The sequence below is a fragment of the Cydia splendana genome, chromosome 9 (assembly GCF_910591565.1).
Source record: "Cydia splendana chromosome 9, ilCydSple1.2, whole genome shotgun sequence".
Taxonomy (NCBI): Eukaryota; Metazoa; Arthropoda; class Insecta; order Lepidoptera; family Tortricidae; genus Cydia; species Cydia splendana.
In genome coordinates, this window is record NC_085968.1 from 1,462,876 (window position 1) to 1,476,708 (window position 13,833).

Here is a 13,833-nt window from a genome sequence, read left to right on the forward strand (position 1 = left end):
TTAGATTGTAATTGTAACGAAATAAAAAGAGTAAGCACCACTAAGTATCTCGGAATAATGCTAAATCAGAGGCTCTCATGGCATCCGCATATTGAGTTTATAGCTGGTCGGATTCGCAAGTTAATTTGGATATTTAAAATACTTAAGCATGTAGCGTCTAAAGCTTTACTTAAACAACTATATTTTACTTTAGCCCAGTCCGTTATGACTTATTGTATCCCAGTATGGGGCGGAACAATCAAGACCAAATTTATTGATGCTGAAAGGGGTCAAAGATACCTTCTTAAAGTTATATACTCCAAACCTTATAGATACCCAACCACTGAACTGTACAAGGATTGTGATGTACTTAGTATGAGAAAACTTTATATTCTATTTTCACTACTAAAGCTACACAAAACAATAAAATTTAAACCGCTCACAGTAACACGGAGGAGGAAAACAAATGTAATTCCTAAGCCACGTATTAAATCTGCTTATGCCAGAAGACAATTTACAAGCCAGTCAGTTCACCTATATAATCACATCAATAAAATTATTTCTATATACCCTTTGCAATTATACAGTTGTAAGAAAGCTATAGTTGAATGGATTAGAAATTTAGACTACAAGGAAACAGAAGCACTTTTACAAAAACAATAGATATATATATATATGTATATACATTTACCTATACCCTATTACACACACACACACACACACACACACACACACACACACACACACACACACACACACACACACACACACACACACACACACACACACACACACACACACACACACACACACACACACACACACACACACACACACACACACACACACACACACACACACACACACACACACACACACACACACACACACACACACACATATCTTAGCCTAAATTTAGTTTAGTTTGTAAGATGTTCATTTAAGTATATTTTCGGTTACTTTGTATGTAACTTTGGTAGGAAGAGCGGGATCTCCTGCCACAAGTATAATTTTACTTACTTGGAGATTCCAACCATAATTTGTTATACACAATATTGTAACCAATAAACGCTATTTCATTTTTCATTTTCATAATAAAGCATAGTTGCCCCTTTTAGTGACAAAAATACCTAAACAACTAATTGCTTTAAAAATACCTCTCCACAAAAGCGTCCAACTATGTAAATAACACTTTTCTTGGCTTGACTTTTCTTTTAATGGTCACATTCAGAGCAAAACTCGTAACAGATGTGCCCACGTGTCAATAAAGATCAATAAAAAATGACCTGAATCCGTGTCTGATCAAATATTGATATAATTTATTGCCTGTCAATAAAAGGGTTGCAATAAAAAGTCACGTTTCACGGGCTATTAAACCATTAGAGAAATCATAGTGTGAAGGTACAAGGTGGATAGGAAAGTGTATCTGTGTGTGTGTAGGTATACCTACTGATGTGCCGACGAAAAGTTTGAAAAATTGCGAAATTTGCATAATTATGGAAAAAAAACAGAAAATTCTCATATTTTTGTATGGGGACCAAAATTTTCCATTTCCAAAATAGAAGTTTCTTTTATTCACTGAAATTTTCCTAAAATTATTATGATTATCATCGTGGCCTGGTGTGGTGAAATATAGAATTTTGATATTTTGTATAATATTTAAATGAAAAATACCAAGAACGCTCATCACACATCAATGCAACTTATTTGTTTATTATCCACACTAGACTATCAATATCATGGGTAGAGTCTGTGCGGAAAGAGAAGAGTCGTGGAATGTAAGGGAGCCCATACATTCTACGACTCTTCTCTTTCCGCACAGACTTTAACATTTTCTTTACAATTACCTATATATAAATCTGTCCCTTAAGTTTTTCATTATAATATGACCTCACTCTTCAAATTTTTATTCAACTTGACCTTAAACAACCACTTACCAAAGGGGCGTGCCCTGCCCCTTATAACGGGGCGTCGCCCGCCTTTGCGCGCAGTGCGTCGCTCGCGCACCACTGTGCAGGCGACCATGGGCAAACCTAGTGATTCCGCGTGTGTGTGACTTTTGGTAACAACAGTTGTGTTCATATTTTAATGGTCATTTTGTGTTTGTCAAAGATTGGATGTGACTGGTGTGAGCCGTGAGCTGAGTTTGAGAAGTAAGTTAACTTATTTTATGTTTAATATGTTTGTGTAGGTATATATTTAACTAGAGATTCCGCATGCGACATTATCCACATAGAAGAGTAAAAAAAATGTTTACGTACTTTCTTGTATTTATATTTATGATCATTTGTGCTTGTCATTGATTGGCTATGAGCTGTTGGAAAACTAAATTATAAAAAAATTCAACCCCATTATCTATACCACATTTATAGAGGTTCAATTTAAAATAATGCATTCTTTGTGGAGCTCTTCAAAATTTTAAGAATATAATATGTTTCTAATTTCATGGTCCTCAACCCTCAAGTGTTTAGTCTGTGACGGTGTATCCGATGTGGTATGTGGTGGTGTGACATCAAACAAGTCAGATGATGTAGTGCAGTGGGTTGTATAGGTTCTCAGGTTTCAGATATTTTGAGTAGATATATATGAGCAATACCTTAATCAAATTTGAATTACCTATCAAAATTAAGTCACTCTTAAAACTCCCTTAAGGGTCCCAACCCTCAATCCTAGGTCTATAGGGAATATTGTACCTACGTTGCTTCATTTCAAGAGTCATATACATTTTTTTTGGTGATTTAATCCATAACCGTTTCTGCTTCATAATCGGTCGAATTTTGTCCTGTGGACGCTCCGGCTGTGGAATGAACAGAACGGGGTCCTTAATAGAGGAGGGTTTTCTTCTTCTTCTTCGCGTTATCCCGGCATTTTGCCACGGCTTATGGGATTTTGCCACCCTAGGGTCTGCTTGACAATTAATCCCATGATTTGACGTAGGTACTAGTTTTACGAAAGCGACTCTACCATGTGACCTTCCAACCCAGAGGGTGACTAGGCCTTATTGGGATTAGTCCGGTTTCCTCACGATGTTTTCCTTCACCGAAAAGCCACTGGTAAATATCAAATGATATTTCGTACATAAGTTCCGAAAAACTCATTGGTTAGAGCCGGGGTTTGAACCCACTACCTTCGGATTGAAAGTCGCACGCTCTTACCGCTACACCAGCGCTTTAAAAAAGAAGTTTACAGGTTCTTAAATTTATCGCGAACGCGCATGCAACATCCCTGGCGTTGCTGGCGTCCATAGCCACCGGGAACCACTCTCCGTCAGGCGTGCTGTACGCTTGTTTGCCGATGTGCACACAAGCACACACACACAAAAGCTAAAAAAGCATAAAATGATTATTCAATTGTCCCCCTGTACTAATCGTATGATCATTAACTTCGTCACGCTCTGGTCGGGACACGTGCGAGTCGCGTGTCCGCAGGACAGGTGTGCCATCAGATATATCGGAGCGGAAAGGCGCTCAAAAATATCTGATCATTCGATTGACGTCTTGATAATTGAGACTTTAATATTTGTGAACACCTTGGCTGTTCTATATATCTGATTGTCCGCCTATCCTAATAGTGTGATCATAGACTTGGTCATTTGGTCACGCTCTGGGACACTCGGGATACGTGCGAGTCGCGTGCCGGACGGACAGGTGTGCCATCAGATATAGGGCGATTGTGCACTACAATGAATTTTACTGTCCGGCAGCCCGAGTTTTTACGGTCCGATATGGCACGCCATATGGGGGGGGGGTGTTTCATGCCACTGCGCCGCACCTGCGAGTAAAAAGACGGACAAGTGCACAAGCCAATCATCCGTTTTTTTCATGCCATATCGGACCATGAAAACTCGGACTGCCGGACAGTAAAATTCATTGTAGTGCACAATCGCCCATATTGGAGCGAGGAAGGCGGCAGAAATATCTAGTAGTCAATGGTGTTGCAGTGCGGGTTTAACTAACTATACCTGAGGGCCTACCGCGAACCACGTTCGACGTGTTGCCTCTCTGTCGCACTTGTAAATTCGTACGTAAGTGTGACAGGGAGGCAACACGCACATGATTCGCGGTAACCCTCTGACTTATCACTCCGAATCAAAGTAATCCTGAAAGTAAACACTGTATAAAAATTTAACAACACACAAAAAACTATTGCGTCCACGCCTAAAAGATGGTTTGACAAAGAAAGTTTAAACAGGCAGTAATAACGTAGAAGAATAAGCATTTCGTCAAAACCGTAACATATAGGTTCCAGTATTGAAACGTTTCATAAAACCATAACTCATTTTTTTTGCTACCAAATAAAGACAAATGAAAGAACTTGCTTAATGGAATTCATCCCAAGAGAGAGAGAGAGAGAGAAATCAAGCCCTACACGAGCAATTGCTTCTCGAACTAGAGCGGAAATTATTACATTAAATTAGCGACATTCAAGAGTCAACCAAAACCGACCCCTCAGCCGGAAATCACACACCGGAAGTAGGAAGTGATAAAGTTCAACTGTTGCAACTTGGTCACGCACTGGTCACCTGTCGGGACAGGAAAATTACTTTCCAAACATAGGGGAGTAATGGCCACATTGTTGACGTGTAGCATTTGTTTTAATTGCAATTACTCAAAGTCAAGAAGGATGTCTTGATGGTCTAATTTTTGGGTTTTTTGACTCGTAACTTTTGTGACTTGATGATACACCAATATTTCACCAAAGTATAAATATTAAAATTTTATTTTCTCTTCCAGGTACACTTCAAAATGTTCACCAACTTTGACGACTACTGCGATTTCAACGACAGCATCTGCAGCAACGACTCAGGCTTCGAAAAGTCACATAATGACTCCTACGCTACGTCCACCACGTCCACCCCCTTGAAACACAATACCTCAGACCCGGGTATCTGCGTCACTCCGATCAAATCCGAAGTACGAAGAAAACTATTCAGCGAATCCTATGAATTCCCTTTCCAAAACCAAATCGAAGATGTTAAGGCATTTGAAGAAAATTTACACACTGCAGTGACATCAACACCAATTAAAAAAGAAAGGAAACCAAAAGATCCAAACAAACCGAAAAGGAAATACGCGAATGGAAAAAACAGAATATCAAGATGTAAAAGTCCGACTCAGTTAATGAGAATAAAAAGGAATAGAAGAATGAAGGCCAACGATAGGGAAAGAAATCGAATGCACATGCTAAATGAAGCTCTCGATAGACTCAGATGTGTGCTACCAACTTTTCCTGAAGACACAAAGTTAACTAAGATAGAAACTTTAAGGTTCGCTCACAACTACATTTTCGCTTTAAGTCAAACTTTGGAATCTTTAGACAACATCAACTCCGGGCAAGCGACGACGGATAATTTCAGTTCGAATTGTGATAAACTTCAAAACTATAATTCAGCTCATGAGAAAATCGCAAGAGATGCGTTTAGAGATATATTTTCTTTGAATAATAAGACTGAGGAATTCAACAGTGATGGCAGTTACAGAAGCTTCCAGGGTTATAGTAAACCTTTTCCAAATGGTTGTAACTTTATGCAGACATCTGAAGGTGTTCTCATAAATGTTGGAAACGTGACAGTATCTGTCAATAACAAGGGAGGAAACTGTATCACTTCAACCACAGGCAGCGGCTTCTTCACTCACCCATCAAGCTATGCCGATAACGCTAACCAACAAAACTATTTCTACCAAAAGCCCTATATACCTTGCATTACTAATGGTGATATTATGCACGATGTTGGTAATACAGAGGAATATTTCAATCAAAAGAATTACGAAATATTCAAAAATGCTTTTGACACGGCGAAGAACAAAAGATACCCAAAGACTGAAGATTATGCTGCTAATTATGGAGAATATACGAATATATATGGACATAATGAGTGGGATTACAGTAGAATAAGTGAATATAATTATCAGAATAATTATTATAACAATGACCAAAGAATGTACAGGAATTTTTATAATAGACCAAGTATTGTAAACGCTCAAATTTAAACGGTTGTGTTTTCTAGTCATTTGTGTACAGAATATATTTTTTAATGAATTGTGTAATGTAAGTAGCGGCCTAAGTAAATTTCGGCCATGAAAACCTTACCTACTAATAGTGGTGATGAAAAAAAAGATTGTAATTTAACTATAGATGGTCAAGCAAATCTTGTCAGTAGAAAAAGGCGCAAAATTCAAATTTTCTATGAAACGATATCCCTTCGCCCCTACATTTTTCAAATTTGCCGCTTTTTTCTACTGACAAGATCTGCCTGACCAACTTTAAGTAGAAAATTTTACGCGACTAAGCGGATTGCTAAACGAAATTTAGGAAAGGTTTCCATGGATCATATATTATATTTTGATGAATCATGTTTAGGATAAAATTTATAGGGAACAAAAGGGGAACAATAATATTGTGATGTTTCTTTAGACAATAAAAATGTACCATACAGCATTTACCAAAGAGTATATAGTCTAGTCATGTTTTGAAATGTTTTGCTAATTTTTTTGTAATAAATATTTTCTACAAACTTTTTGTATTTTACTTTAATTAAACCATAGTTAGGCAGCACAAAAGTTAAAAAGGAACCTTGGCAATAAATAAGTAGAATATCAAGTGGCATAAATAGTAAAAGTGTAAGCCCAGAATTGTGTCAAAAAAAACGAGGTTCATAGTTGATTTACCGCTTACAGTACAAGCGGGTATGAATATAAATCAAATGTGGAACAAAGCACGCTAAAGAGCGAAAACTTGTGAATGGGAGCGCACCCTAAATGCGCCGGCGCATTGTTAAAGATCTTTTGACAACCCTACCAGAATAAATACCTTTGAGTTAATCGAAAATCAACCTTGTGCGCTTGATTTAAGAGAAGCTTTAGAGAAAAATTAAAGTGGTTCTAGTGACAGCAGAGCCAAGTTACCTATGCAGTTGTAGCAGAGAAATATCAACCTTGTTAACTCGACTTAAAGGAAAGTTGAAAGTAAAATTAAAGTTGTCGTAGGGGGTAATAGGGCACCCGTAGAATTGAGTTGCGAAAAGTAATGTTTGCTTTGGAAATTCGTTACGGCCTATTTTGTTGCTTGCTCCAATGATTTGGGTGTTACAGCATTACATTGGTAATAATAATATTATTGTTTATGGGATCAAATGGTAACGGTAGAGCTTTCAAGCAAAGGTGACCACTATTTGACTAGGTACATATAAATAATGACTACAATATGATGGTAATTTTCCACCATATTCTGATGCAAATGCATCAGACGAGGATCTGATCAAGATCATTAAATATATTTTTAATAAATTTAGTGGAATAGAAACTGTCACGTTTTTTGTCGATTGAGGTAATTTGGACACGTTAAAAGAAGAAACATAAAAAAACTCTATTGAATATAATAGAAAGATGCCCAATTTCAAGATTTGTAATAAAAATTGTTGAACATGTCAAAGACGAGCATAAGTAAGTACCTACACTACACCATTGATCTATTATTACTAACGTATAGAATCGGCACAGAGAATCAGTATTTTCCGCCATGAGTTGATGTTGTTTTGACAACAAACCATAGAAGCGGAGCGTGAATCTCGCGACCTAAACGCGTAAGCGCCATGAATTTTACAGCGCTTACGACGTTTTGGTCGCGTGATACAGGTGGCGATTGCGACAATTTCATTGTTTAGAAATTTTAGTATGGCTTCTTTATCACTTATCACTACACCTTGTAAAACAAAGTCCCGTTTATTTGTCCGTTTGTATGTTTGTTCGCGATAAACTCAAAAACTACTGAACGGATTTTCATGCGGTTTTCACCTATCAATAGAGTGATTCTTACAGGTTTAGGTGTATAAGTTGTTAAACCGTGCGAAGCCGGGGCGGGTCGCTAGTATAATTATAAAACAATGAGTGCATTCGTCACGCTTTATCGGGTCCATTTCGTCACAGATTTATTTTCACATCTGCGGGTTAATAGCGAACGACATTTAATTTACCATTCGTCACAGGATATTGGGAACATTTCCATTTCCGCCACATTTTAATGCCAGAGCTGATTGCTACCCCTATTCCTACTAATGTTATAAAATCGAAAGTAAATCTGTCTGTCTGTCTGTTTACGTCTTCACGCTTTTAAACCACTGAAAATATTTAGATAAAAATAATTTGGTATGGAGGTATTTATTTATTATTTATTTATTTTAATCTTTATTGCACAATACATGAAGGTACAAATGGCGGACTTAATGCCTTAAGGCATTCTCTACCAGTCAACCAATGGGTCAAACCAGAAAGATTAAGTAGGTGCAGTGTCTTTAAAGTAAATGAATTTGTAAACAAGACTCTATATGAATATAAACTATGTTGATAAACTTACACATATACTTAATACAAATAGACTTACATACATAATATACATAATTATATACCTTGTGTGAATCATTAAGTTGACGAAGAAGAAAGTTTGTCAAGGAAATGTTTGCGCAGCATGCGCTTGAATGTGAATTTGGTCTGCGCTTGTCTGATAGAGAGTGGGAGACCGTTCCAAAGCCTGATAGCCTGGACAGTGAAAGAATTGCACATGAAACCCGTTCGATGTTGGGGGACAATGAGCTTAAGGCTACGGGAAGAGCGGAGATCTGTGCCTGGACGTGGGGTAACAAATTTAAATTTCGAGTGGAGATACTCTGGGGCGGACGGATCAAACAAGATTGAGTAGAGAGTACACAGAATACGAGGTAGCTGGGTGAATTGCAGAAAATATGTACCTTTTAGCGTATTTAGTGTCCCGTGAAAACACGGAGGATTTAAAAATATATTTTGAGAATAAGACACATCGGAGTTATGTTAATTTAATAAAAGTAATTATTTTGATTCAGATAAAATCCATCTTATAACAATTTTACTATAGCTTTGCTTTATTTTTTAGATTTTTTTTCTATGATGCATGCAGTAACTTCACAACAGTATAATCATGTCGAGGTAGTTCTATCGAGGACGTTTGTTACGATTCATATTAGTTTCTTAAAAGTTTAATTGTAGATAATTAAGTCCTTATTAGGTCTTCTGTATGTTAACTATGAATATATTTACTTTTATTAGGAATAATATGTCATTTTGGTATTAATACATACTGTCCCAACTTATGAACTTTCGTTACTCAGGTTTAGTTACGGAGGATTAATCCCAAAGATTGTTTAAAATATTAGTAGAATTACTTCCAATTATTCTGGCAACACAGTGGCACAACTCTCAAATCGTTAAACACAGCGACACCCATTATATTTTTTCAACGAAATGGCTCATGGATGGATCTGTGGTGTAAGTGGTTTAAAAATTTCAGGGTGAGTACCGGCGAGTTTCCCAGGCAAATAGTTGTGAGAGTCAGGATCGCGGGTGTACCTAAATAAAAATAAACAAAAAGCATACCATATTTTAGTACCTAATTTGTACTATTTGGTACCTCCTTTAAAAAAATTAGTACCTCACGGTATTAAAAGTTATTACAAAAAAACATTACACCCGCCATTCTGACAGTCAGAATGGCGGGTGTATTTTATTACGCAATGATCCCGCGATTATTGATAAATTCTATAAAAGCCAAATTTTAGTACCTTTTTAGTACTTTCATATTCAATTATAAATTGAGCCATTTTATTTGTGGTTTCCGAGTTTTACTCATTTTACACTTTACATTGCTATTACAATTTTGCAGGCGCTGTAATTTTCCACCGTATCGATTTCGTTTTTAAGAAAAAACGCTACGCTACAACTATTGTTATTACGCCAGGATTTAGTACCTTTTACGTTTAATTTGTTACCTTTTCACGATTAATCTGTTAAGTTCAATTAACTATGAAAATTACGTCTTACAAATGGCCAGGCGCCATGTCATAGAATTCTTCATATGAAAAAATTCTGCTCTTCATTGTGCTTGTAAATTGTGTACCTAATACCTACTTTTAAGTATATGGTGATTAATGAAATAAAACCCGCAAATTATGTCTGTTTGTCGGTATATGACTTCTCGTCCCGTTGATGTCTTTTTTAGGGTTCCGTACCAAAAAAGTACAAATGGAACCCTCATGGTGCGACTCTGTCCGTCTGTCCGTCCGTATGTCACATCGCTAAATATATCGAGAACTACGGAAGCTATCGATTTAAAATTTGGAATGATTATTTGTTTATGAATTTTTAATAATTATGGAAAATGCCCAATATAAAGAGGGGGCAAAATTTACAAGTCTATAGTTACTAGGTCGAGTAGGATATCATTTGAAAGCGCTCGAATTGAACATTACAAAACATTTCTTTTTCACACTGAAAAATAAATTTATATTTGAAGGAAAAATGTGAAAAACAAAACTATTAAGGTCAATGTGGCCAAATCCGTCGGAGGAGTAAATCCGTCCAACAACATTTGCGACTATTCTAACAACAGTATACACTTGCTGACTCGATCGCTAAAGCAGAGAGCATATTTAATACCAGTAGTCAAAAACAGATCACAACAGTAGTCAGAAACAGCGCTCAGTCGCCAGTAAATGAAAAAAAATAACGCTATTAAAGTTCAGGTGCGCTCCGAACTTGATATCGAGCTAAGTGTGCTGCTCTGTTTTGTGAAGTTGGGATGAGACGATGTAAGTTAGGCCTTAATAATGGCTTATTTAGAATTTTAGACGATGCGAGAACTCGCATGCGAGTTTCATTACACCACTGCGGTTTTTGATCGGTCGGTTGAATTGGACGTAACCAACAGTCCGCAATGTAACTAAAATGCATGCGAGTTCGCGCGCAGTCTAAATCAGCCCTTAGTATGTTTATTATTGTTCGATATGCATGTTTATCGGTCTTTTTATCCATTTTACATTATAATCTCTTGGTGAGAAACCATGGGTGGTTAAAATTTGTGTTTACAAAACTATCGAGCGGACAAATCCGTCAATTACGAAACGGGAAAAATCGTCATGTGCCGGAATTTCCCTATTTCATATATTGCCAACCTTTTTTGATTTGACTCACTTAGGTAAGTATAACTCATGTCATACTCATGCAGTGATGCGAGATTTTTACTGAATTGTCAAATTGCTCATATAAATTCATGGTAGCTTTCGTAATACATCAATCTAAGATATCTGTGCTGTATTATTTAAAATTAAAAAGTAGATTTTATTTTTAAACTTTTTTTAAAGGTTTAATTTTAAAATAGGTCGGATTTGCCCCAAGAATATATTTGGGAATAAAATCTAAATTTAACCTTAAATTGAGTTCACTAAGGTTTAGTTTCGATTAAGGGTATAGTGGTATTTATGTTCACTTGACGTAAGTACCTACATGTTTGTAATACGTCACGATACAAGAAAAATCGTTGGTTGACAGAAATGCCCCAAACCCTAGGGAAAATCCGTCAACAGACATGTCTTTAAAAAAATCATATTTAAATAACCAGCAGTACTAGGAGTTTAATATGAGTACCTTTATATAAATAAATAAAATATATAAATAATTAATATTGGGGACATCTTACACAGATCAACCTAGCCCCAAACTAAGCAAAGCTTGTACTATGGGTGCTAGGCGACGATATACATACTTATATAGATAAATACATACTTATATACATAGAAAACACCCATGACTCAGGAACAAATATTAGTGTTCATCACACAAATAAATGCCCTTACTGGGATTCGAACCCAGGACCATCGGCTTCGCAGGCAGGGTCACTACCCACTAGGCCAGACTGGTCGCCTATATCTCATAGGTTAAATAAATGCTTAATCTATTACAATGATAAGGTTTATTAAAAAGTTAATATCATCATAGTTATGACCGGCCAAAGTGAACTTAAACTATGACGGAAATGCCCTCATTGACCTTAAATCCCCCCCTCCCCTAAGTATCCCCGAAAAACCAACAGACTAAATTGTTGGTGTTCAGACACGTAATACTCGCAACTCGCCACTCGACTATGTAGTCCGAACTAGGCTAGACATTGATACTCAAGGCGGTTTGTGTACAAGTGGCTTAACCGCGAAACGCAAAAATCGAAACTTCGTTATCTGCCTCTCTATCGATCGAATATGCAAGAGTGATAGAGAGGCAGAAACCGAACTTTTGATTTTCGTGTTTCGCGGTAGGCCCTGTGTTGGTGCTAGTGACGCCCTCTACGCAGAGTTTTGCGTAATATTCCCTGTGGGGTCGCTTTCCGTGCCATATTCATACTCAGACACAGCGACCTTGTCAGATGAAAAACTGTACCAAGACTATAGAAAAAAAACATCATGTAATAGTTAAATGAAATAATTGCTTGTATTTCTAAAAGGTATGTATTTCAATCGTATGTCTTCTTAGCAAAATCAACGGGATCCCACAAAGAAGTATATTCATCACACTAATATACCGACAAACAGACATAATTTGCGGGTTTTATTTGATTAATCAGTAATCACGATATACTTAAGAGTAGGTATAGGTACACGGTACGCGGAATTTTTTCATAGGAAGAATTCTTTGACATCGTGCCTGGCCATTTGTAAGAGGTAATTTTCATAGTTAATTGAACTTAACAGATTAAACGTGAAAAGGTAACAAATTAAACGTGAAAGGTACTAAATCCTGGCGTAATAACAATAGTTGTAGCGTAGCGTTTTTTCTTAAAAACGAAATCGATACGGTGAAAAATCGAAGCGCCTGTAAAATTGTAATAGCAATGTAAAGTGGAAAATGAGTAAAACTCGGAAACCACAAATAATGTGGCTCAATTTATAAATGAATATGAAAGTACTAAAAAGGTACTAAAATTTGTCTTTTATAGAATTTATCAATAATCGCGGGATCATTGCGTAATAAAATACACCCGCCATTCTGACTGTCAGAATGGCGGGTGTAATGTTTTTTGGTGATAACTTTTAATACCGTGAGGTACTAATTTTTTTAAAGGAGGTACCAAATAGTACAAATTAGGTACTAAAATATGGTATGCTTTTTGTTTATTTTTATCTAGGTACACCCGCCATCCTGACTCTCACAAATAGTTTGATTATCGTACACAGCTTTATTCATAAACGATTGTTTTTACTCTCCTTCCTACACATTTACAAGGTTTTAGAACAATATATATGACACGTTTGACGATAAATATTCATTTTAGGGTACGAATTCTCGTATATTCTTTTCAGTTTCGTTATTTTTCGTTACGTAACGAAACTGAGCTTAGGTGTAAAATATACGCCAAACGTTATCAACTTATCAGTTTCGTTACAGCAAAATTATCAATTTCGTTTATTCTCAGTTTAGTTACGAAATCCAAAAGGTACATTTTTTCTGCAATTCACCCAGCTTCAGATCCGAGCCGGACACCATGGCCGCTTTGATATAACTGAATGGAAAATGCACCATGTTTAGGTTAGTTGAAGAAATGTCATTGTTGACAGCTGACCGATCATATCCATAACCGTTTCGTAACAAGAAATTATTATCTGAATAGGACGCCATAGACAAGACAAGACGGTGCCTCATCTGGTCAAGTACAGCCTGCTCCGGACTAGCCGGCATACCAGGGGCACAATTTGTGAGGAGTGACAAGCTCTAGGATGGGAGGGGATGGTTAAAATCTACCGATTTTGGAAATGAAGCGAGACTGGTATAGTATGCGAAGAGGGTTGAGGTAGTGCTCCTTTCTCTAGCTGATCGCTTCGTTTTATGAATGTCGCTCAACTCGACGTCTTTCTTCTTTTTCTGAAAGAAGACGAAGAAGGGAGGCAGCAGAATGAGGTTCTTGACTGTCGGCAACCTATCAGCAGGTGGAGCGTAGGCTCCAGCAAGGTATTGTTGGATATGTGCGCGAGCTAGGTCGCTATGTTTAAAAACTTTTTAA

The 13,833-nt window shown here is 36.9% G+C and overlaps 1 protein-coding gene across 1 annotated transcript; it reads left to right on the top strand.

Annotated features, from left to right (window-relative positions):
* Window positions 1-4,692: 4,692 nt before the first annotated feature.
* Window positions 4,693-6,004, top strand: LOC134793370 (basic helix-loop-helix neural transcription factor TAP). Its single transcript, XM_063764933.1, has one exon. The coding sequence runs from the start codon at window positions 4,725-4,727 to the stop codon at window positions 5,967-5,969; it is 1,245 nt and encodes a 414-aa protein (XP_063621003.1). The 5' UTR covers window positions 4,693-4,724; the 3' UTR covers window positions 5,970-6,004.
* Window positions 6,005-13,833: the final 7,829 nt, after the last annotated feature.

Excerpts from the sequence above, each read along its gene's own strand:
- LOC134793370 (XM_063764933.1), top strand. The coding sequence starts at position 4,725 with ATGTTCACCAACTTTGACGACTACTGCGATTTCAACGACAGCATCTGC.